General features: G+C 45.6%; 1 protein-coding gene across 1 annotated transcript in view; it reads left to right on the plus strand.

Moving 5' to 3' along the window:
• LOC144493944 (dynein axonemal heavy chain 8-like) overlaps window positions 1-26,352 on the plus strand; it is a 1,661,706-nt gene that overhangs the window by 913,996 nt on the left and 721,358 nt on the right. The window contains exons 41-42 of the mRNA XM_078213521.1: window positions 14,058-14,257; window positions 21,496-21,649. Coding sequence (XP_078069647.1) covers window positions 14,058-14,257; window positions 21,496-21,649 — 354 coding nt within the window. The remainder of the gene's footprint in view (window positions 1-14,057; window positions 14,258-21,495; window positions 21,650-26,352) is intronic.

Genomic DNA, 26,352 nt, shown 5'->3' on the forward strand with positions numbered 1-26,352 from the left:
CATAATCTGCTTTGCAATTTCTTCCTCCACATCTCTATTACTATTTGGGGGCCTATAGAAAACTCCTAACAACGTGACCGCTCCTTTCCTATTTCTAACTTCAGCCCATATTACCTCAGTAGGCAGATCCCCCTCGAACTGCCTTTCTGCAGCTGTTAAACTATCCTTGATTAACAATGGTACTCTTCCACCTATTTTACCACCTTCCCTACTCTTACTGAAACATCTGTACCCCGGAACTTGCAACAACCATTCCTGTCCATGTTCTAACCATGTCTCCGTAATGGCCACAACATTGTAGTCCCAAGTACCAATCCACGCTCCAAGTTCACCTACCTTATTCCGGACACACTTCAACCCACCTTCCTGTCTGCCGGTACACTCCTGCGACCTTGATACCCTCCTCAGTACCTCACTACACTCAACACTGGCTTCTGGACCTGTTTTTATATTCTCAGCTAGTTTACTCTCATAAACCATCTTACTTTTCTTTATAGTTTTTTTCCTTACTTTCTGTTGACCTTTAAAGATTTCCCACTAATCTTTGCCACTTTGTATGCCTTTTCTTTCAATTTGATACCCTCCTTCATTTCCTTAGATATCCATGGCTGATTATCCCTTTTTCTAGTCCTTTCTTATTACTGGTATATACTTTTGAAAGATCGCTTTGAAATTCCTCCACTGTTCCTCAATTGTCCCACCATAAAGTGTTTGCTCCCAGACTACCTTAGTCAACGCCACCCTCATCCCTTTGTAGTCTCCTTTGTTTAAGCACAAGACTTTGCGCTGTCTTGTGTCGTGAAGGCCGCCTTGGAGAACGCTTACCCAGAGATCAGAGGCTGAATGACAACCCTACCACAGCAACCTCTGCAAGATGTGCCGGATCATCGACACGGATGCCATCATCTCACGCGAGAATACCATCCACCAGGTACACGGTACATACTCTTGCAACTCGGCCAACGTTGTCTGCCTGTTACGCTGCAGGAAAGGATGTCCCGAGGCATGGTCCATTGGGGAAACCATGCAGATGCTACGACAACGGATGAATGAACACCGCTCGACAATTACCAGGCAAGACTGTTCTCTTCCTGTTGGGGAGCACTTCAGCGGTCACGGGCATTCAGCCTCTGATCTCCGGGTAAGGCAGCCTTCACGACACACGACAGCGCAGAGTCGCTGAGCAGAGACTGATAGCCAGGTTCCGCACACATGAGGACGGCCTCAACCGGGATATTGGGTTCATGTCACACTATCTGTAACCCCCACAACTTGCCTGGATGTGCAAAATCTCACTAGCTGTCCTGTCTGGAGACAATACACATCTCTTTAACCTGTGCTTAATGCTCCCTCACATTGTCTGTACCTTTAAGACTTGATTAGCTGTAAAGACTCACATTCCAATCATTATTCATGTAAATTGCGTTTGTGTCTTTGTGCCCTGTTCGTGATCAGAACTCCCACCCACCTGACGAAGGAACAGCCTGTTCCGAAAGCAAGTGGCTTTTGCTACCAAATAAACCTGTTGGACTTTAACCTGGTGTTGTTAGACTTCTTACTGTGTTTACCCCAGTCCAACGCCAGCATCTCCACATCATCATTACACAGGACCAGATCTACGATAGCTTGCTCTCTCGTAGGTTCCATTACATTCTGTTCAAGGAAGCTATCGCGGATACATTCGATGAACTCCTCCTCAAGGCTGCATTGACTGAACTGGTTTAACCAATTGATATGTAGATTAAAATCCCCCATGATAATTGCTGTACCATTTTACATGCATCAGTTATTTCTTTGTTTATTTCTCGCCCACCAGGATGTTATTATTTGGTGGCCTATAGACTGTGCCCATCAGTAACTTTTTCTCTTTACTATTTCTAATTTCCACCCAAATGGATTCAACCTTTTTTTCCATGGAACCTATATCATCTCTCACTACCGCCCTGATGTCATCCTTAAATATCAGAGTTACACCACCTCCCTTTATCTTCCTTTTGGTCCCTCCGAACAGTCTGATACCCCTGGATATTTAACTCCCAGTCGTGACCATCCTGCAACCATGCCTCTGTAATGGCCACCAAATCATACTCGTTCGCAATGCTTTGTGCCATCATTTACCTTGTTTTGAATGCTACGAGCATTCAGATAAAATGTCCTTATGCTAGTTTTTGTACCTTCTTGAATTCTAGCACTTCCATTAATAACATCTCCTGAGTTCTCCTTCCTTTTAACTTTTTTCTTGATTCTTGATGTAGTTGGAACCTTCTCCCCACATTTTGTCCTTGCTTCCTCCTTCTCGGACTCCTTACATAGGTTCCCACCCCCCCGGCACATTAGTTTAAACCCACCCCAACCACTTTAGCAAACACTCCCCTGAGGACATTAGTCCCAGGTGTAACCTGTCCAATTTGTACAGGATCCACCTCCCCCAGAACCGGTCCCAATGCCTCAGGAATCTGAAACTCTCCCCCGACACCATCTCTTCAGCCATGTATTTACCCGATATGTCCTGTCATTTCTATTGACTAGCACGTGGCACCGATAGTAATCCTGAGATCACTACCTCTGAAGTCCGATTTCTTAACTTTCTTCCTAGCTCCTTGTATTCTGCTTTTAGGACCTCATCCCTTTTTTTACCTATGTCGTTTGTACCAATGTGTACTGCGAACACTGACAGTTCGCCCTCCCCCTTCAGAATGTTCTGCAGCCGCTCTGAGACATTCTTAACCTGAGCAGCAGGGAGGCAACGTACCATCCTGGAGTCTCGTTTGCGGCCCCAGAAATGCCTGTCATTCCCCTTACAATTGAATCCCCAATAACTATTGCATTGGCACACCCTCCCCTCTGCAGCAGAACCAACCGTGGTGCAATGAGTTTGGCTGCTGCTGCTTTCCCTAGAGAGGTCATTCCCCTCAACAGTATCCAAAGCCATATATCTGTTTTGCAGGAGAATGGCCACTTGAGATTCCTGCACTACCTGCCTATCTCTCTTGCTCTGTCTGGTGGTCACCCATTCCCTTCCTGCCGACGGAGTCTGAGCCTGTGGTGTGACCACCTCTCTGTATGTGCTATCCACGATACTCTCTGACTCGTGGATGCTCCACAGTGTCTCCAGCCGCCACTCCAACTCTGAAACTCGAGCTTCCAGTAGCTGTAGCTGGAGACACTTCCTGCACACATGCTGACCCAGGGGACTGGAACTGTCCCCAGCCTGCCACATGGAGCAAGAGGAGCAAATCACAGCTTGGAGCTCTCCTGTCACGTCTTATCCCTTTAAATTAAACTTTTGAAAGATGTCTTGTTTCAGATTATTTTGAAATTCCCCGAGTCGCCACAGTCCGGTGCCTGTTCGGGTCAATGCACTTAACCAGCACATTTTTCAGAATGTGGGAGGAAACTGGAGGGAACCCATGCAGACACAGGGAGAATGTACAAACTCCACACAGACAGTTACCCAAGCCGGGAATCGAACCCGGGTCCCTGGCGCTGTGAAGTAAGTGTAAGTTGATAGGGATTCAGGACCGGCACATTCCTGGAAGGATGAAGGACAAGTATGGCAAGTTTTGGGAAGCTTGGATAATGAGAGATATTGTGAGCCGAGACGAAGAGAAAAAGGAAGCATTTGTCAAAGCTAGGAGGCTGGGAACACACAAAGCAAGTGTGACGTAAAGGAGAAGTAGAAAGAAACCTAAGCAAGGAGTAAGAAGAGCTAAAAGGGGTAATGAAAAAGCATTGGCCAGCAGGATTAAGGAAAATCCCAAGGCTTTTTACACATATATAAAGAACAGGAGGGTAGCCAGGGAGAGGGTTGGCCCACTCAAGGACAAGGGAGGGAATCTATGCGTGGAGCCAGAGGAAATGGGCGAGGTATTAAATGAGTACTTTGTGTCGGTATTCACCAAAGAGAAGGACTTGGTGGCTGATGAGTCCGGGAAAGGATGGAGACGAGTCTCCAGGGCCTGATGGGATATTCTAAATTCTAAATTGGGGCAAGGCCAATTTTGATGGTATCAGGCAGGAATTTTCAAAAGTTAATTGGGGGAGTCTGTGGGAAGGCAAAGGGACGTCTGGTAAGTGGCATGCTTTCAAAAGTGTGTTAACCAGGGTTCAGAGTAAACACATTCCTCTTAGAGTGAAGGGCAAGGCTGGCAGAAGTCGGAAACCCTGGATGACTCGGGATATTGAGGCCCTGGTCAAGAAGAAGAAAGAGGCACATGACATGCATAGGCAGCTGGGATCAGGTGAATCTCTTGAAGAGTATGGGGGTGTAGGAGGAGAGTTAAGAGAGAAATCAGGAGGGCAAAAAGGGGACACGAAATTGTTTTGGCAGATAAGGCAAAGGAGAATCCAAAGAGCTTCTACAAATACATAAAAGGCAAAAGAGTAACAAGGGAGAAAGTAGGGCCTCTTAAGGATCAACAAAGTCATCTATGTGCGGATCCACAAGAGATGGATGAGATCCTAAATGAATATTTCTCATCAGTATTTACTGTTGAGAAAAGCATGGATGTTAGGGAACTTGGGCGGCACGGTAGCACAGTGGTTAGCACTGCTGCTTCACAGCTCCAGGGTCCCGGGTTCGATTCCCGGCTCGGGTCACTGTCTGTGTGGAGTTTGCACATTCTCCTCGTGTCTGCGTGGGTTTCCTCCGGGTGCTCCGGTTTCCTCCCACAGTCCAAAGATGTGCGGGTTAGGTTGATTGGCCAGGTGAAAAATTGCCCCTTAGAGTCCTGGGATGTGTAGGTTAGAGGGATTAGCGGGTAAATATGTGGGGGTAGGGCTTGGGTGGGATTGTGGTCGGTGCAGACTCGATGGGCCGAATGGCCTCCTTCTGCACTGTAGGGTTTCTATGAAATAAATAGTGATGTCTTGAGGAGTGTACATATTGCAGAGAAGGAGGTGCTGGAAGTCTTAAAGTCCATCAAGGTAGATAAATCCCCGGGACCTGATGAAGTATATCCCAGGATGGTGTGGGAGGCTAGGGAGGAAATTGCGGGTCCCCTAGCCGAGATATTTAAATCATCGATAGTCACGGGTGAGATGCCTGAAGATTGGAGAGTGGCAAATGTTGTGCCTTTGTTTAAAAAGGGCTGCAGGGAAACGGGCGGCACGGGCTTGGAGGGCCGAAGGGCCTGTTCCTGTGCTGTATTGTTCTTTGTTCTTTGAAAAGCCTGGGAACTACAGGCCAGTGAGCCTCACATCTGTGGTGGGTAAATTGTTGGAAGGTATTTTGAGAGGCAGGATCTACAGGCATTTAGAGATGCAAGGACTGATTAGGGACAGTCAGCATGGCTTTGTGAGTGGAAAATCATGTCTCACAAATTTAATTGAGTTTTTTGAAGGGGTAACCAAGAAGGTAGATGAGGGCAGTGCAGTTGATGTTGTCTACATGGACTTTAGCAAGGCCTTTGAGAAGGTACCGCATGGTAGGTTGTTGCATAAAGTTAAATCTCACGGGATCCAGGGTGAGGTATGTAAATAGATACAAAATTGGCTTCTTGACATCAGCTAAAGGGTGGTTGTAGAGAGTTGTTTTTCAAGCTGGAGGCTTGTGACCAGCAGTGTGCCTCAGGGATCAGTGCTGCGTCCAGTGTTATTTGTCATTTATATTAATGATTTGGATGAGAATATATGGGCCATGGTTAGTAAGTTTGCAGACGAGGACCAAGATTGGTGGCATATTGGACAGTGAAGAAAGTTATCTCCAATTGACCAATTGGGCCAGTGGGCTGACGAATGGTAGATGGAGTTTAATTTAGACAAATGCGAGGTGATGCATTTCGGTAGATTGAACCAGGGCAGGACTTACTCAGTCAATGGTAGGGCGTTGGGGAGAGTTACAGAACAAAGAGATCGAGGGGTACATGTTCATAGCTCCTTGAAAATGGAGTCACAGGTGGACAGAGTGGTGAAGAAGGCATTCGGCATGCTTGGTTTCATCGGTCAGAACATTGAATACAGGAGTTGGGAAGTCTTGTTGAAGTTGTACAAGACATTGGTAAGGCCACACTTGGAATACTGTGTGCAATTCTGGTCACCCTATTATAGAAAGGATATTATTAAACTAGAAAGAGTGCAGAAACGATTTACTAGGATGCTATCGGAACTTGATGGATTGAGTTATAAGGAGAGGTTGAATAGACTGGGACTTTTTTCTCTGGAGCGTAGGAGGCTGAGTGGTGACCTTATAGAGGTTTATAAAATAATGAGGGGCATGACGAGGTAGATAGTCAATATCTTTTCCCAAAGGTAGGGGAGTCTAAAACTAGAGGGCATAGGTTAAAGGTGAGAGGGGAGAGATACAAAAGTGTCCAGAGGGGCAATTTTATCACACAGAGGGTGGTGAGTGTCTGGAACAAGCTGCCAGAGGTCGTAGTAGAGGCGGATACAATTTTATCTTCTAAAAAGCATTTAGATAGTTACATGGGTACGATGGGTACAGAGGGATATGGGCCAAATGCGGGTAATTGGGATTAGCTTAGGGGTTTTTTAAAAAAAAGGGCGGCATGGACAATTTGGGTCAAAGGGCCTGTCTCCATGCTGTCAACCTCTATGACTCTATATAAGACCATAAGACATAGGAGCGGAAGTAAGGCCATTCGGCCCATCGAGTCCACTCCACCATTCAATCATGGTTGATTTCAACTCCATTTACCTGCTCTCTCCCCATAACCCTTAATTCCTCGAGAAATCAAGAATTTATCAATTTCTGTCTTGAAGACGCTCAACGTCTCAGCCTCCACAGCCCTCTGTGGCAATGAATTCCACAGACCCACCACTCTCTGGCTGAAGAAATTTCTCCTCATCTCTGTTCTAAAGTGACTCCCTTTTATTCTAAGGCTGTGCCCCCGCGTCCTAGTCTCCCCTGTTAATGGAAACAACTTCCCTACGTCCATCCTATCTAAGCCGTTCATTATCTTGTAAGTTTCTATCAGATCTCCCCTCAACCTCCTAAACTCCAATGAATATAATCCCACGATCCTCAGACGTTCATCGTATGTCAGGCCTACCATTCCTGGGATCATCCGTGTGAATCTCCGCTGGACCCGCTCCAGTGCCAGTATGTCCTTCCTGAGGTGTGGGGCCCAAAATTGCTCACAGTACTCCAAATGGGGCCTAACCAGTGCTTTATAAAGCCTCAGAAATACATCCCTGCTTTTGTATTCCAAGCCTCTTGAGATAAATGACAACATTACATTTGCTTTCTTAATTACGGACTCAACCTGCAAGTTTACCTTTAGAGAATCCTGGACTAGGACTCCCAAGTCCCTTTGCACTTTAGCATTATGAATTTTGTCACCGTTTAGAAAATAGTCCATGCCTCTATTCTTTTTTCCAAAGTGTACGACCTCGCACTTGCCCACGTTGAATTTCATCAGCCACTTCTTGGACCACTCTCCTAAACTGTCTAAATCTTTCTGCAGCCTCCCCACCTCCTCAATACTACCTGCCCCTCCACCTATCTTTGTATCATCGGCAAACTTGGCCAGAATGCTCCCAGTCCCGTCATCTAGATCGTTAATATATAAAGAGAACAGCTGTGGCCCCAACACTGAACCCTGCGGGACACCACTTGTCACCGGTTGCCATTCTGAGAAAGAACCTTTTATCCCAACTCTCTGCCTTCTGTCTGACAGCCAATCGTCAATCCATGTTAGTACCTTGCCTCGAATACCATGGGCCCTTATTTTACTCAGCAGTCTCCCGTGAGGCACCTTGTCAAAGGCCTTTTGGAAGTCAAGATAGATAACATCCATTGGCTCTCCTTGGTCTAACCTATTTGTTATCTCTTCAAAGAACTCTAACAGGTTTGTCAGGCACGACCTCCCCTTACTAAATCCATGCTGACTTGTCCTAATCCGACCCTGCACTTCCAAGAATTTAGAAATCTCATCCTTAACGATGGATTCTAGAATTTTGCCAACAACTGAGGTTAGGCTAATTGGCCTATAATTTTCCATCTTTTTTCTTGTTCCCTTCTTGAACAGTGGGGTTACAACAGCGATTTTCCAATCCTCTGGGACTTTCCCTGACTCCAGTGACTTTTGAAAGATCATAACTAACGCCTCCACTATTTCTTCAGCTATCTCCTTTAGAACTCTAGGATGTAGCCCATCTGGGCCCGGAGATTTATCAATTTTCAGACCTTTTAGTTTCTCTAGCACTTTCTCCTTTGTGATGGCAACCATGTTCAACTCTGCCCCCTGACTTTCCTGAATTGTTGGGATATTACTCATGTCTTCTACTGTGAAGACTGACGCAAAGTACTTATTAAGTTCCTCAGCTATTTCCTTGTCTCCCATCACTAGATTACCAGCGTCATTTTGGAGCGGCCCAATGTCTACTTTTGCCTCCCGTTTGTTTTTAATGTATTTAAAGAAACTTTTACTATCATTCCTAATGTTACTGGCTAGCCTACCTTCATATTTGATCCTCTCCTTCGTTATTTCTCTCTTTGTTATCCTCTGTTTGTTTTTATAGCCTTCCCAATCTTCTGACTTCCCACTACTCTTTGCCACATTATAGGCTCTCTCTTTTGCCTTGATGCATTCCCTGACTTCCTTTGTCAGCCATGGCTGCCTAATCCCCCCTCTGATAACCTTTCTTTTGTTTGGGATGAACCTCTGCACTGTGTCCTCAATTACTCCCAGAAACTCCTGCCATTGCTGTTCTACTGTCTTTCCCACTAGGCTCTGCTTCCAGTCGATTTTTGTCAGTTCCTCCCTCATGCGCCTGTAATTACCTTTATTTAACTGTAGAACCTTCACATCTGATTCTGCCTTCCTTCTTTCAAATTGCAGACTGAATTCTACCATATTATGATCACTGCTTCCTAAGTGTTCCCTTACTTTATACCCCAGAATACCGAGAGAGGCAAGGGAGGAAATAGCTGGGGCCTTGAGAGAAATCTTTGTATCCTCACTGGCGACAGGGGAGGTCTCAGAGGATTGGAGAATAGCCAATGTTGTTCCTTTGTTTAAGAAGTGTAGCAAGAATAATCCAGGTAATTACAGGCCGGTGAGCCTTTCATCAGTGTAGGGAAATTATTGGAGAGGATTCTTCGAGACAGGATTTATTCCCACTTGGAAATAAGTGGACGTATTAGTGAGAGGCAACATGGTTTTGTGAAGGGGAGGTCGTATCTCACGAACTTGATTGAGTTTTTCGAGGAAATGACGAAGATGATTGATGAGGGTAGTGCAGTTGATGTTGTCTGCATGGACTTCAGTAAGGCCTTTGACAAGGTCCCTCATGGCAGACTGGTGCAGAAGGTGAAGTCGCATAGGATCAGAGGTGAGCTGGCAAGGTGGATACAAAACTGGCTCGGTCAAAGAAGACAGAGGGTAACAGTGGAAAGGTGCGTTTCTGAATGGAGGGCTGTGACAAGTGGTGTTCCTCAGGGATCAGTGCTGGGACCTTTGCTGTTTGTAATATATATAAACGATTTGGAGGAAAATGTAACTGGATTGATTAGTAAGTTTGCGGATGACACAAAGATTGGTGGATTTGTGGATAGCGATGAGGACCATCAGAGGATACAGCAGGATATAGATCAGTTGGAGACTTGGGCGGAGAGATGGCAGATGGAGTTTAATCCAGACAAATGTGAGGTAATGCATTTTGGAAGGTCCAATACAGATAGGAAATATACAGTAAATGGCAGAACCCTTAAGAGTATTGATAGGCAGAGGGATCTGGGTGTACAGGTACACAGGTCACTGAAAGTGGCAATGCAGGTGGAAAAGGTTGTCAAGAAGGCATACAGCATGCTTGCCTTCATCGGCCGGGGTATTGAGTTTAAAAATTGGCAAGTCATGTTGCAGCTTTATAGAACGTTAGTTAGGCCGCACTTGGAATATCGTGTTCAATTCTGGTCGCCACACAACCAGAAGAATGTGGAGGCTTTGGAGAGGGTACAGAAAAGATTTACCAGGATGTTGCCTGTTATGGAGGGCATTAGCTATGAGGAAAGGTTGGAGAAACTTGGTTTGTTCTCACTGGAGCGACGGAGGTTGAGGGGAGACCTGATAGAAGTCTGCAAGATTATGAGAGGCATGGACAGAGTGGATAGTCAGAAGCTTTTTCCCAGGGTGGAAGAGTCAATTACTCAGGGACATAGGTTTAAGGTGCGAGGGGCAAGGTTCCAAGGAGATGTACGAGGCAGATTTTTTACACAGAGAGTGGTGGGTGCCTGGAACTTGTTGTCGGGAGAGATTGTGGAAGCGGATCCGGTAGTGACTTTTAAGGGATGTCTTGACAAGTACATGAATGAGATGGGAATAGAGGGATATGGTCCCCGGAAGGGTAGGGGGTTTTAGTTAAGTCGGGCAGCATGGTCGGTGCAGGCTTGGATGGCCAAATTTTCTTTGTTCTTTGTTCTTTGCTAACCACCGTGCTACCGTGCCGTCCACTAAGCTCGTCCCAATTGCCTTCATTTGGCCCATACTCTCCATACCCATCTTACCCATGCAACTGTCTAAACGCTTTTTAAAAGACAAAATTGTACCTGTCTCTGCTACTACCTCTGGCAGCTTGTTCCAGACACTCACCACCCTCTGTGTGAAAAAATTGCCCCTCTGGACCCTTTTGCATCTGTCCCCTTTCACCTTAAACCTATGCTCTCTAGTTTTAGACTCCACTACCTTTGAGATAGTGACTATCTAGCTGATCTATGTCCCTTATTATTTTATAGACCTCTGTCAGATCATCCCTGAGTTTCCTACGCTCCACAGAAAAGAGTCCCAGTCTGTCCAGCCTCCCCTTATAACTCAAACCATCAAGTCCCAGTAGCATCCCAGTAAATGTTTTCTGCACTGTTTCTAATTTAATAATATCATTTCTATAATAGGATGACCAGAACTGTACACTGTATTCCAAGTGTGACCTGACCAATGTCTTGTGCAACTTTAACAAAATGTCCCAACTCCTGTATTCAAGGTTCTCACTGGAATGGCAGACGTTGAGGGGCGACCTGATAGAGGTCTACAAGATTGAGTGGCATGGACAGAGTGGATAGTCAGATGCTCTTTCCTAGGGTAGAAAAATCAAGTATTAGGGGACATAGGTTTAAGGTGTGTGGTGAAAAGTTTAGAGGAGATGTGTGAGGCAAGTTTTTTACACAGAGGGTGGTGAATGTCTGGATTGCGCTGCCCGGGGAGGTGATGGGAGCAGGTCAGATAGCAGCATTTAAGGTGCATCTAGACAAATACATGAATAGGATGGGAATGGAAGGATACGGACTCCGTAAGTGCATACGGTTTTAGCTTAGGCAGGCATCATGATTGGCGGAGGTTTGGAGAGCCGAATGGTCTATTCCTGTGCTGTACTGTTCTTTGTTCTATTACAAAGATTGATGGATCAGCTTTGGATTTTCTGGTGTACAACGTTACCTCAATAATATTTTAATTCCAGAGTCAAATGAACAGGTGCACTTGAATAATTTAGAAGCAACATTGGAATATCTTCAAGCAAGTGGCCTGCGTATCAAGAAAGAAAAATGTGATGTTTTCCAGACGTCAGTCCAGTATTTGGGTCACCTTATTGATAGTAAATACTTAAAGCACCAAAAAAGATAGAAGTTATTTTAGAAGCACCATGTCCGATGTAATGCATTTGAAGTCCTTTCTAGGATCAGGAAATTATCATTGCAAATTTGTTTAATTTGCAAATTTAAAGAAAAAATGAGAATAGTTTCACCTGTTATTACCTCCAGAAACTTCAGAGATAGCAGAGCATCAACAACAATCTCAAGTTGTTAGACGAGAAGTGAGGGCAAAACAACACTAATTTCGACGTGCATATAATTATATTGTAAATGAGAAATGGGTACCGGACTTAGTTTTGTCAAAAACAGGTCCAATTTCTTACACGGTTCAAACTGAAGATGAACTAGTTTGTCGATGCCATGCTGACTGATTGTTGTCATCTCAAAATGATTCCTCAGAATCATCTCCAGAAGTACCAGCTTCTTTAGTGCCAAGTATTGTGAATACTATTATGGAATATGTAGTTGAATCTGAGTTGCCTGATGATTGTATCTTCGCTGCTATACCACGTGAGAATGATATAGAATTAGTTCCAAGAGAAGAAATTCTAAATCATACTTCTCGGGTCAAGGATACCCAAATTCTAGAACATTGTATAAAACCAAAGAGGGTTAGAACAAAAGAACAAAGAACAGTACAGCACAAGAACAGGCCCTTTGGCCCTCCAAGCCTGTGCCAATCACATTGTCCTATCCAGACCAACCGCCTGTATCCTTCTGTTCATTCTCCATTTGTTCATGTGTCTATCCAGATAAGTCTTAAATGTCCTTCACATATCTGCCTCAACCACCTCATGTGGCAGTGCATTCCAGGCCACCACCACCCTCTGCGTAAAAAAACTTCCCCCCGCACATCTCCACTGAACCTTCCCCCGTTTAACTTGAATTTGTGCCCCCTTGTAATTGTCATTTCCACCCTGGGGAAAAAGCTTCCAACTGTTCACTCTATCTATACCCCTCATAATTTAATAAACTTCTATCAGGTCATCCCTCAGCCTTTGTCTTTCCAGACAGAACAATCTCAGTTTATTCAATCTCTCCTCATAGCTAATACCCTCCATACCAGGCAACATCCTGATAAACCTTTTCTGTACTCTTTTCAAAGCCTCCATGTCCTGGTAGTGTGATGAGCAGAATTGGACACAGTATTCCAAATGTGGCCGAACCAACGTTTTATATATCTGCAACATAATTTGCCAACTTTTATGCCCGATGCCCTCTCCGATGAAGGCAAGCATGCCATTTGCTTTCTTCACCACCTTTTCCTCCTGTGCTGCCATTTTTAAGGATCTGTGAACCTGCACGCCCAGATCTCTGTGTGTCTGATCGTTCTGCCATTTATTTTATTTTATAGCTCCCACCTGAATTGGATCAACCAAAATGCATCACCTCGCATTTGTCCAGAATAAATTCCACCTGCCATTTTTCCAGACCAATTTTCCAGCCTATCTATATCCTGCTGTATTCTCTGACAGTCTTCATCACTATCCGCAACTCCACCAATTTTAGTATTATCCGCAAACTTGCTAATCAGACCAGCATGTTTATTTCCAAGTCATTTATATATATTATAAACAGCAGAGGTCCTAGCACTGATCCCTGCGGAACACCACTTGTTACAGACCTCCATTCAGAAAAACATTCTTCCACAACTACCCTCTGTCTTCTATAACCAACGTAAGAAGTCTCACAACACCAGGTTAAAGTCCAACAGGTTTATTTGGTAGCAAATACCATAAGCTTTCGGAGCGCTGCCCACTTCTATAACCAAGCCAGTTCTGAATCCATCTAGCTCGTTCATCCCTGATCCTGTGCAATTTAATCTTTTGCAACAGCCTACCATGAGGGACCTTGTCAAATGCCTTACTAAAGTCCATGTAGACAACATCCACAGCCCTTCCCTCATCAATCATTGTTGTCACCTCTTCAAAAAACTCAATTAAATTAGTGAGACATAACCTCCCACATACAAAACCATGCTGTCTGTTGCTAACAAGACTATTCAGTTCCAAATGTATATAGATCCTATTCCTAAGAATCTTCTCCAACAATTTCCCTATCACTGACGTCAAGCTCACTGGCCTACAATTACCCAGGTTATCCTTGCTACCCTTCTTAAATAACGGGACAACATTGGCTATCCTCCAATCCTCTAGTACCTCACCAGTGGCCAACCAAGAAACAAAGATTTCTGAAAATTAAAACAGTCTGTTTTCCAACTATATATATAAGAGATGTGCACCTGGCAAGCTTCACTTCATCCATGACCTTGAGGTCCGTGTTGCATTCTCCTTCCCAAGGATCTTGTGTGACTTCACTTGGGTGCCATGAGCAAACTTTGCACCAAGGCAGGACAAGGGAAGCATGTGAAGCTGGAAGGAGCAGAGGTAGGGTGGAATTGTGGACTGAAGGCTGGACAGGAGAGGCTTATGAGGCAACGGGGAAGTGCCTTAGTGGATGGGATCACTGTAAAAGGCTATCACTGATGGTAACATTCATCCTTCATTTTTAGGATATCTGCATATCTTCTGTGAAAGAGAAGGACATTGAAGCAAAATTAAATCAAGTGATGCAAACCTGGACCAGTCAGACCTTGAGTTTCTCTGCATTTAAAAATCGAGGTGAACTATTGCTAAAAGGACTGGAAACGGCAGAAATTATAATGATGATGGAGGACAGTTTAATGATCCTAAGCTCTTTACTCAGTAACAGGTACAGGCAACAATTTACAACACAAACATCAAGGTGGAATTTTATGAGAAAAATTCTAAGCATCCAGCTAGCAAATCCGTTTTTGGATGAGTTTTTGCACCCAATCCTGTGCACATAGTGCACGAAAAAATGGGCTAGACCATTTCTCGTGACTGCACATACACGATTCGAACAGCAGAGGGAATTATTACGCATGTGCAGACCCAGAGGTCTGCACATGAGCAATAGCAACAGCAGGGGCCTGAAAGAGGGATCTGTCAGCCCTCTGGTGCTGCAGCCAGTTTAAACCCTCCCACCTCACAATCATGGGAGCCAACGGTCAATCGCTAGCCCCTCATTGCCCAACAATATAGACCCCACCATCCCCCTACCACCCAGACCAATCTCTTGCTCTCCCCCTCTCACCGATTGGAGCTGCACAGTGACAGCAGGCTGCCCTCCTCACCCCACCTATCAGAGCTGCAGAGGGGCAGTGCCCCCCCACACACCCCCCCCCCCCCCACACCCCACTGATCGGAGCTGCAAAGCAGCAACAAGACACCTCTCCCTCCCTAATTGGGCCTCCCTAACCTGGCCCTACCCCCTCCAGGCCCTGCACCCTTCAGGCCTCGACTCCATGCCCGCGGTAGGCCCTGCCCCCATATCCCCCATAGACCCAGCCCGGCAGTGTCTGGTGGGCAGTGCCAAGGTGCCAGGCTGGCACTGCTGAAGGGGCACCTCACCCTTGCCCTCGGCCTCCCTGGTGGGCTTCAATGGCTTCTGGTTCTACTGGCGAGGGCAACATGACTGTTCCCCATTCATGGGGACCAGGTGTTTTCCTCACTGGAGAGAACCTCTCCCAGCGAGGCCATTAGTTTTTTGAAATCCATTTTTATGGGACATGGGCATCGCTGGCTCAGCCAGCATTTATTACCCATCCAAAACTGCACTCCATTTCAGAGGGCATTTGACAGTCAACCATATTGCTGTGGCACTGGATTCACATCTAAGCCAGACCAGGTAAGGATGACAGATTTCCTTCCCTAAAGAACATAAGAACATAAGAAATAGGAGCAGGAGTAGGCCATCTAGCCCCTCGAGCCTGCCCCGCCATTCAATAAGATCATGGCTGATCTGACGTGGATCAGTACCACTTACCCGCCTGATCCCCATAACCCTTAATCCCCTTACCGATCAGGAATCCATCCATCCGCGCTTTAAACATATTCAGCGAGGTAGCCTCCACCACCTCAGTGGGCAGAGAATTCCAGAGATTCACCACCCTCTGGGAGAAGAAGTTCCTCCTCAACTCTGTCTTAAACCGACCCCCCTTTATTTTGAGGCTGTGTCCTCTAGTTTTAACTTCCTTACTAAGTGGAAAGAATCTCTCCGCCTCCACCCTATCCAGCCCCCGCATTATCTTATAAGTCTCCATAAGATCCCCCCTCATCCTTCTAAACTCCAACGAGTACAAACCCAATCTCCTCAGCCTCTCCTCATAATCCAAACCCCTCATCTCCGGTATCAACCTGGTGAACCTTCTCTGCACTCCCTCCAATGCCAATATATCCTTCCTCATATAAGGGGACCAATACTGCACACAGTATTCCAGCTGCGGCCTCACCAATGCCCTGTACAGGTGCATCAAGACATCCCTGCTTTTATATTCTATCCCCCTCGCAATATAGGCCAACATCCCATTTGCCTTCTTGATCACCTGTTGTACCTGCAGACTGGGCTTTTGCGTCTCATGCACAAGGACCCCCAGGTCCCTTTGCACGGTAGCATGTTTTAATTTGTTTCCATTGAGATAGTAATCCCATTTGTTATTATTTCCTCCAAAGTGTATAACCTCGCATTTCTCAACGTTATACTCCATTTGCCATATCCTCGCCCACTCACTCAGCCTGTCCAAATCTCTCTGCAGATCTTCTCCGTCCTCCACACGATTCACTTTTCCACTTATCTTTGTGTCGTCTGCAAACTTCGTTACCCTACACTCCGTCCCCTCCTCCAGATCATCTATATAAATGGTAAACAGTTGCGGCCCGAGTACCGATCCCTGCGGCACGCCACTAGTTACCTTCCTCCAACCGGAAAAACACCCATTTATTCCGACTCTTTGCTTCCTGTCGGATAGCCAGTCCCCAATCCACTTTAACACACTACCCCCAACTCCGTGTGCCCTAATCTTCTTCAGCAGCCTTTTATGGGGCACCTTATCAAACGCCTTTTGGAAATCCAAAAACACCGCATCCACCGGTTCTCCTCCATCAACCGCCCTAGTCACATCTTCATAAAAATCCAACATGTTCGTCAAGCACGACTTTCCCCTCATGAATCCATGCTGCGTCTGATTGATCGAACCATTTCTATCCAGATGCCCTGCTATCTCCTCTTTAATAATGGATTCCAGCATTTTCCCTACTACAGACGTTAAGCTGACCGGCCTATAGTTACCCGCCTTTTGTCTCCTTCCTTTTTTAAACAGCGGCGTAACATTAGCCGTTTTCCAATCAACCGGCACTACCCCAGAATGCAACGAGTTTTGATAAATAATCACTAACGCATCCACTATTACCTCTGACATTTCTTTCAATACCCTGGGATGCATTCCATCCGGACCCGGGGACTTGTCCACCTTCAGTCCCATTAGTCTACCCAGCACTGCCTCTCTGGTAACAGGGCATTAGTGAATGAGATGGGATTTTATGACAATTGACAATGGTTTTATGGTCATCACTTTAATTCCAGATATTTTTATTGAATTCAAATTTCACCATCTGTCATGGCGGGATTCAAACCCAGGTCCTCAGAGCGTTACCCTGGGTATCTGGATTGCTAGTCCAGTGATATTATTATGTCACTGCCTCCCTCAAGGCAAATGAGCCCAGACGATTGAGCGCAGGGCTCGCTAAACAGATACATGGGTGGCATGATAGCACAGTAGCTATCACTGCTGCCTCAGAGCACCAGGGACCCGGGTTTGATCCCTCGCTTGGGTCACTGTCTGTGTGGAGTTTGCACGTTTTCTCCGTGTCTGCGTGTGTTTTCTCCGGGTGCTCCGCTTTCCTCCAAAGATATGCAGGTTAGGCAAATTGGCCATGCTAAATTGCCCCTTAGTGTCAGAGGGACTAGCTAGGGCAAATGCATGGGGTTATGGGGATAGGACCTGGGCGGGATTGTGGTTGGTGCAGACTCGATGGGCCAAATGGCCTTCTTCTGCACTATAGGGATTCAATGATTCTGTACAAATGAACATTTAAATAAATTTAAATACATTATTCAGCCTCTCGTAGAAATGGGCGAGAGGCTGACCTCTGTTTCCGGCAAGATTGCGAGAGGATTGAGCCTGATTTCTCAGCTCTCGCGCAATTTTACTGGCTCACTCTGCCCATTGATGGACGGGGCGAACCAGTAAGGTTCTGCCCCAACAATTTGCAAGGCAATGACAACAGTGTTAGGTGGGTGACGAAGAGCTTGGACACCAATCTAAGTTTTAAAGATGGCCATAAAGAAGGAGCTTGAAGGGAGAAGTTTAGGGGGAAATTTTAAGAATTATGGCCAGGTTTGCTAAGCAATCAACTGGTAATTGTGCCACACAGCACTTCCGATTGAATGTCCTTGCAAACACTGGGTGCGATTTTCCCAAAACAATTCTAAGCGCCCAACGGCGGGGAAACAGGAGGTTGTCCCGCTGATTTTTTGGGTGTGCAATACAGAGTCCGTCAGGGGATTTACGCTGGTGGTGGGGAGGGAGCAAAGCCTAAACCTGCCAGAGAGGCTGGCATCACAGTGCTAAGGGGGCCATATTGGGAGATCAGTGCACATCCTCCCCCGACGGACATCGCTGGCCTATCACTGCCTCCCTGGCCCTGGTCATTGCTGGCAACTCACCACCCCCTCACCCGGACATTAGACATTATTGGCTTCTCACCACCTCCCTGCCCCTGGTCATTGCTGGCAACTCACCACCCCCTCACCCCGGATATCAGACATTTATGGCCTCTCATGGCATCCTTCCAGACACCGCTGGCCTCTCACCCTGCACTCTCCCACCAGACATCGCTGGTCTCTCACCACCCTCCATCGGACATCACTGGGCTAAAAGCCCAGTTCTCCCCAAACATCGCTGGACTAAAGGCCCCTCTCCCCCATACATCCCTGGGCTAAAAGCCCCGTTCTCCCTGTACATCGCTGGGCTGCCAGGCCCCATTCCCCCTGTGCAAGACTGGGCTCCCAGGCCCCATTCCTCCTGTACATCGCTGGGCTGCCAGCCACCCCCCACCCTATGACCTTCTGGACATAGTCCCTTGCTGACTAAAGCCAATCAACATTGCACCTCCCCCTGCTGGACACAGTCCCTTACTGAATCACCGCACCACACTTTGTACGTGCTCTCGACTTGACTTGCTCCTGTGTTGGGGGATGTCTGGTTGTTCTTGATTGGTGCTGTGCCTTGGTTGTAGTTATCGTTGTAGAGCTCCAGGTACCTTCACTAGCATATAATCTGTAATACAATCCAGAGTGCTTTATGGCCTTAAAATTAGTAATCAGAACAAACTTGATCTAATCAAACTCTCTCTACTTCTGCTATTATAATAAATCATTCAATCACTGGGTCAGGTTTGTTATCTTGGGGTTTCTCACTGGGTTAAGATTTTAATTGAATCCAGTGTCTCCACCGTGGGTCACAATTCTTATCAATCAAGGCGCACATCTACCCTGTAACCACCACATAAAAGGCCCTTCTCAGCGAATTCCTAATCCCTTTTTGTCTGTCATGAGTTTCACCATTACCTTTTCTCCTGGTGTAGACAACTTAGGAGTGCTTAGGAGTACATTTTTTTATCACGATGGAGAGTTGATTCAGAGACTATGGTGCTAAACCTCAATAAAGGAAACTATGAAGATATGAGGCATGAATTGGCCTTGATAGATTGGGGAGAGTTACTTAAAGGGATGACAGTGGATAGACAATGGCAAACATTCATGGAATGCATGGGGGAACTGCAGCAACTGTTTACTCCTGTCTGGCACAAAAGCAAAATGGGTAAGAGAGCCAATCCATGGCTTACAAAGGAAATTAGAGAGTGTATCCGATCCAAGGAAGAAGCATACAGATTGGCCAAGAAAAATAATAGGTCTGAGGATTGGGAGCAGCTTAGAATTCAGCAAAGAAGGGCCAAGGGATTGATTAAGAAGGAGAAAACGCAGTATGAAAGTAAGCTTTCAGGGAACATAAAGACTGACATTGAATTCCTTTCGATACGTGAAGAGAAAGAGGTTGGTGAAGACAAATGTAGGTCCCCTACAGATAGAAACAGGGGAATGTATAATAGGGGACAAAGAAATGGCTGAACAACTGAATACATACTTTGGTTTTGCCTTCACAAAAGAGGACACAAATCAGATACCAGAAATGTTGGAGAATGCAAGATTTCGTGAGAGGGAAGAACTGAGGAGATCAATATTAGTAGAGAAATGGCGCTGGGAAAATTGATGGCATTGAACATAAGAACATAAGAAATAGGAGCAGGAGTAGGCCATCTAGCCCCTCGGGCCTGCCCCGCCATTCAATAAGATCATGGCTGATCTGACGTGGATCAGTACCACTTACCCGTCTGATCCCCATAACCCTTAATTCCCTTACCGATTTAGAGTCTGGAAGGTGGATAAATCCCCAGGGCCTGATAATCTACATCCCAAAGTCCTTAAGGAAGTGGCTCTAGAAATAGTGGATGCATTGGTGGTCATCTTCCAGAATTCTATAGACTCTGGAACAGTCCCCACAGATTGGAGGGTAGCTAATGTCACTCCAATATTCAAAAAGGAAGGTAGTGAGAAAACAGCGAAATAGACCAGTAAGCCTAACATTGGTAGTGGGGAAAATTCTTGAATCCATTATCAAGGACTTTAAAGTGGAGCATTTAGAAAGTAGTGGCAGGATCAGAGTCAGAAGTCTCACAACACCAGGTTAAAGTCCAACAGGTTTATTTGGTAGCAAAAACCACTAGCTTTTGGAGTGCTGCCCCTTCGTCAGGTAAGTGGGAGTTCTATTCACAAACAGGGCATATAAAGACATGAACTCAATTTACAAAATAATGATTGGAATGCGAGTCTGTACAGGTAATCAAGTCTTAAAGGTACAGACAATATGAGTGGAGAGAGCGTTAAGCACAGGTTAAAGAAATGTGTATTGTCTCCAGACAGGACAGTTAGTGAGATTTTGCAAGTCCAGGCAAGTCGTGGGGGTTACAGATAGTGTGACATGAACCCAAGATCCCGGTTGAGGCCATCCTCATGTGTGCGGAACTTGGCTATCAGTTTCTGCTCAGCGACTGCGCTGTCGTCTGTCGTGAAGGCCGCCTTGGAAAACGCTTACCCGAAGATCAGAGGCCGAATGCCCGTGACCGCTGAAGTGTTTCCCAACGGGAAGAGAACACTCTTGCCTGGTGATTGTCGAGCGGTGTTCATTCATCCGTTGTTGTAGCGTCTCCATGGTCTCCCCCATGTACCATGCCTTGGGACATGTTGCATATAGATGCTAGTTAGACCTTAGCTGGCATATTAGTTATATAATAATTAGTTATAATACCTATAACTTACAGTTCTGAGCATCACATTTTAGGAAGGATATAAAGGCAGAATGGGTTTACAAGAATGATTCCAGGAATGAAGAACTTCAGTTATGAAGACAGATCGGAAAAGTTGGGTGTCTTTTCCTTAGGGACAAGAAGGCTAAGAAGAGATTTGAAAGAAATATTCAAAATCATTAGGGGCCTGACAGAAGAAGCAGGGGAAACCAGTCCCAATTGTGAAAAAATTGAGAACAAGAGGGAACAGACTTAAAGACATTGGCAAAAGAAACAAAAGCAATATGAGGAATACATTTTTCGCATAGCAAGTGTTTAGAGTCTGGAATACACTGTCTGAGAATGTGGTGGAGCCAGGTTCAATAGAGGCATTTAAGAGAGATTGAGTTGATTATTTTAAAAGAAACAATCTGCAGGATTATGGGAAGAAGATGGAGGAATAACACTCGGTGAATTGCTCATTTGGGGAGCCAGTTCAGACATGAGGGTCAAATTGTCTCCTTCTACACGAACAATTCTGTGCTTCTGTCATCCATGCGAGCTTCCTACAGGAGCTATCCACTTAATAGAATTTACGGTTCTAACTGAAGAAATATATTTTTCAAATGAATCCTGTAATTCACCATAACTTATTTGATTTCTGAAATTGTTTATCACTTGCAGATATAATGCTTACTATAAAAAGGATATTCAACTCTGGGTGCACAATTTGACAACATGCACAACTATAATAGAACAGTGGCTATTAGTACAAAACCTGTGGGTTTATCTGGAGGCTGTCTTTGTTGGAGGAGATATTGCCAAACAACTACCACAGGTAATTTAAACATTATCGAGACAATCTGAAAATTAACTAGTTTTGCGTTTCTTGGTTGTTGTTTTAATTCTCACACAGATCAACTAGAAAAGAACATGTCCCTGGGTTTTGATGTTTGAAACGGTATCTCGGGGGCTCATCCATAAGGTTAGGATCATAGGAAATAGGAGACAGTCAGCCATTTGGCCCCTCCTGCCTGTTCCACCATTCAACTAGATCATGACTGATCTTCTACCTCATTGTCATTTGCCCGTACTATCCCCATATCCTTTGATATCTTTAATATCTAGAAACCTATCGACCTCTGTCTTGGATATCCTCAATGGCTGAGCCTCCATAGCCCTCTGGGGTAGAGGATTCCAAAGAATCACCATCTTCTGAGTTAAGAATTTCCTCCTCATCTCAGTCCTAAATGGTCTTATTCTTGGACTGTGTACTGGGCTCCAGAGCCCTGAACTAAGGTAAACATTCTTTTTGCATTCACCTTGTTGAGCCCTGTGAGAATTTTGTGTGCTTCAATAAGATAATTGAGAACTTCATGGATAACATGTTCACAGATGCAGTCACCCTGCAACTTAAGCGTATGGAGCGATAAAGGGAATGAGTGACTACCAGGCATTCAAAAGAAACAGACAGGTCGTACACTTCATCTCACTCTCCAACCAGTATTGAGTTCTGAAGAGTGATAGTTCATCTGGGGAATGCAGCCAGAGCACATGGTACCACAAGGGGGCAGAAAGAAAACAGGAAGAGCAATATTGACAGGAGATTTGCCAGTGGAACAGGCAGGTGCTTCTGGAGCTGCAGACCTGAATCAAGGATGTTATTTTGGCTCTTTTGTTCCAAGATCATGGATATCATGAGCAGAATGCCCTGAGGGGTTGTTAAATATCTTTCACATCAGTGCCATCAACATAGGTAGAAAGAATGAAGTTCCACAGTCTGAATTAAGTGACGCAGGTAGTGAAGTAGCAAGTAAGACCTCAAAACTAGTCATTTTTGTACCACCACACAAGTGAGTGTAAGAGGATAAAGTAAACAAAAGCATGAGTAGAAAAATGACGAAGGAGGAAGGGCTTTAGAATCCAGGACATTGGAACCATTCACGAGGTGGGTTTTGATCAGGGTGAACACAGCCATGTGCTGGAACCTTCTATTAGGTTTGTGTCTTGTAGATGGTGAACATCGGTGGGGAATCGGCAGGTGAGTTAGTCGTCAAAGAATTCTGAGCCTCTGACCTCTTGTAACCATATTACTCATATGGCTGGTTCATTTCAATTTCTGGTTAACGTTAATCCCAGAATGTTGATCATGGATTATACAGCGATGATAATGGCAGTGAATGTCAAAAGGTGGTGATGAGATTCTCTCTTATTAAAGATATGGGCCACACCAACTTTGATGTCATGAGCGGTGGAATAAAAGAATGACCAGGGTGAGGTTAGGGCCGGTCAAGGACAGTAGTGGGAACATGTGTATGGAGTCAGTAGAGATAGGCGAGGTGATGAATGAATACTTTTCTTCAGTGTTCACCAAGGAGAGGGGCCATGTTTTTGAGGAAGAGAAGGTGTTACAGGCTAATAGGCTGGAGGAAATAGATGTTCGGAGGGAGGATGTCCTGGCAGTTTTGAATAAACTGAAGGTCGATAAGTCCCCTGGACCTGATGAAATGTATCCTAGGATTCTTTGGGAGGCAAGGGATGAGATTGCAGAGCCTTTGGCTTTGATCTTTGGGTCCTCGCTGTCCACGGGGATAGTGCCAGAGGACTGGAGAATGGCGAATGTTGTTCCTCTGTTTAAGAAAGGGAATAGAAATGACCCTGGTAATTATAGACCGGTTAGTCTTACTTCGGTGGTTGGTAAATTGATGGAAAAGGTCCTTGGGGATGGGATTTATGACCATTTAGAAAGATGCGGATTAATCCGGGATAGTCAGCACGGATTTGTGAAGGGCAAGTCGTGCCTCACAAATTTGATAGAATTTTTTGAGGAGGTAATTAAGTGTGTTGATGAAGGTAGGGCAGTTGATGTCATATACATGGATTTTAGTAAGGCGTTTGATAAGGACCCCCATGGTCGGCTTATGATGAAAGTGAGGAGGTGTGGGATAGAGGGAAAGTTGGCCGATTGGATAGGTAACTGGCTGTCTGATCGAAGACAGAGGGTGGTGGTCGATGGAAAATTTTCGGATTGGAGGCAGGTTGCTAGCGGAGTGCCACAGGGATCAGTGCTTGGTCCTCTGCTCTTTGTGATTTTTATTAATGACTTAGAGGAGGGGGCTGAAGGGTGGATCAGTAAATTTGCTGATGACACCAAGATTGGTGGAGTAGTGGATGAGGTGGAGGGCTGTTGTAGGCTGCAAAGAGACATAGATAGGATGCAAAGCTGGGCTGAAAAATGGCAAATGGAGTTTAACCCGGATAAATGTGAGATGATTCATTTTGGTAGGACTAATTTAAATGTGGATTACAGGGTCTAAGGTAGGATTCTGAAGACTGTGGAGGAACAGAGAGATCTTGGGGTCCATATCCACAGATCTCTAAAGGTTGCCACTCAAGTGGGTAGAGCTGTGAAGAAGGCCTATAGTGTGTTAGCTTTTATTAACAGGGGGTTGGAGTTTAAGAGCCGTGGGGTTATGCTGCAACTGTACAGGACCTTGGTGAGACCACATTTGGAATATTGTGTGCAGTTCTGGTCACCTCACTATAAGAAGGATGTGGAAGCGCTGGAAAGAGTGCAGAGGAGATTTACCAGGATGCTGCCTGGTTTGGAGGGTAGGTCTTATGAGGAAAGGTTGAGGGAGCTAGGGCTGTTCTCTCTGGAGCGGAGGAGGCTGAGGGGAGACTTAATAGAGGTTTATAAAATGATGAAGGGGATAGATAGAGTGAATGTTCAAAGACTATTTCCTCGGGTGGATGGAGCTATTACAAGGGGGCATAACTATAGGGTTCGTGGTGGGAGATATAGGAAGGATATCAGAGGTAGGTTCTTCACGCAGAGAGTGGTTGGGGTGTGGAATGGACTGCCTGCAGTGATAGTGGAGTCAGACACTTTAGGAACATTTAAGCGGTTATTGGATAGGCACATGGAGCAGACCAGGATGATAGGGAGTGGGATAGCTTGATCTTGGTTTCAGATGAAGGTCGGCACAACATCGTGGGCCGAAGGGCCTGTTCTGTGCTGTACTGTTCTATGTTCTATGTTCTATCAATGGGCGTGACAAGCCGGTAAGATTGCATGGGATGCTAAAAATCAAATTTGCGCCTGACACCAATCTCCTGGCCCTATTTTGTCAGCAAGAACAGCTTCATGCCTTTTTTGGGAGTGAAGCTGGTGAACATAGATTTAAACGGATGTACATGATCCCGCACAGCTGCTTCCCCCCTTGTTGGCGTGATGTCACGTTGGCAAGAGTCACAATTGCTTTGCAATAGCAAGGACCAGGCATCCGTGATGAAGCCGGGGAGATCAGGATCTGAGAATTGGTCGCTCACCAGCTATTGAGCTGACTGCTGAGCAAATAAATCCAGGGCCCAGTAGAATAGTGACTGCGTTTTCAGAGTACAGAATATGTCAGGCCTCTACCCTTTTCCCTTTTCCCTTAGAGTGTGAGGTGATGACACACTGCCTTGGAATAAACTCCAGAAATGCAGCCACCCAAGGGATGTTCAGCATTTGATAAAGTGATGCACTTCTGACTTGTGAGCAAAGTTAGAGCACATGGAATAAAAGTTATAATGGCAACATGGAAACAGAATTGGCTGAGTGACAAGAAACAGAGTAGATGTTAATGGATGTTTATCAGACTGAAGGAAGGAGTGCCCCAGGGATTGATGGTAGGACATGCTATTCCTGATATATGTTAATGACCTAGACCTTGATGTACAGGGCAAAATTTCTCATGCACTTTGACCCAAGCAAGCCTTTAATAGTAACTTATGAGCTTTGCCATATGGAATTGGAGTAGTTCCATCCCATAGCACGGGGCGGCACGGTAGCACAGTGGTTAGCACTGCTGCTTCACAGCTCCAGGGTCCCGGGTTCGATTCTCGGCTCGGGTCACTGTCTGTGTGGAGTTTGCACATTCTCCTCGTGTCTGCGTGGGTTTCCTCCGGGTGCTCCGGTTTCCTCCCACAGTCCAAAGATGTGCGGGTTAGGTTGATTGGCCAGGTTAAAAAAATTGCCCCTTAGAGTCCTGGGATGCGTAGGTTAGAGGGATTAGCGGGTAAATATGTGGGGGTAGGGCCTGGGTGGGATTGTGGTCGGTGCAGACACGATGGGCCGAATGGCCTCCTTCTGCACTGTAGGGTTTCTATATATAGAATGGTAGATGGCATGGAGAGGCCAATTGCGTTTGCTTCAAAAACTTTATCAGATGCCGAGAAAATGTACTCATAAATTGATTAAACAAAGCCTAACAGTCATCTCTGTTGTGAAGAAATGTCACCAGTACATCTACGGATGGCACTTCACCATTGTGTGGAGATGCTGGCGTTGGACTGGGGTAAACACAGTAAGAAGTCTAACAACACCAGGTTAAGGTCCAACAGGTTTATTTGGTAGCACAAGCCACTAGCTTTCGGAACAGGCTGTCCCTTCGTCAGGTGGGTGGGAGTTCTGGAATCTCCCACCCACCTGACGAAGGGACAGCCTGTTCCGAAAGCTAGTGGCTTCACCATTGTGTCAGACCATAAGCCATTGTT

Source organism: Mustelus asterias, chromosome 5, assembly GCF_964213995.1.
Source record: "Mustelus asterias chromosome 5, sMusAst1.hap1.1, whole genome shotgun sequence".
NCBI lineage: Eukaryota > Metazoa > Chordata > Chondrichthyes > Carcharhiniformes > Triakidae > Mustelus > Mustelus asterias.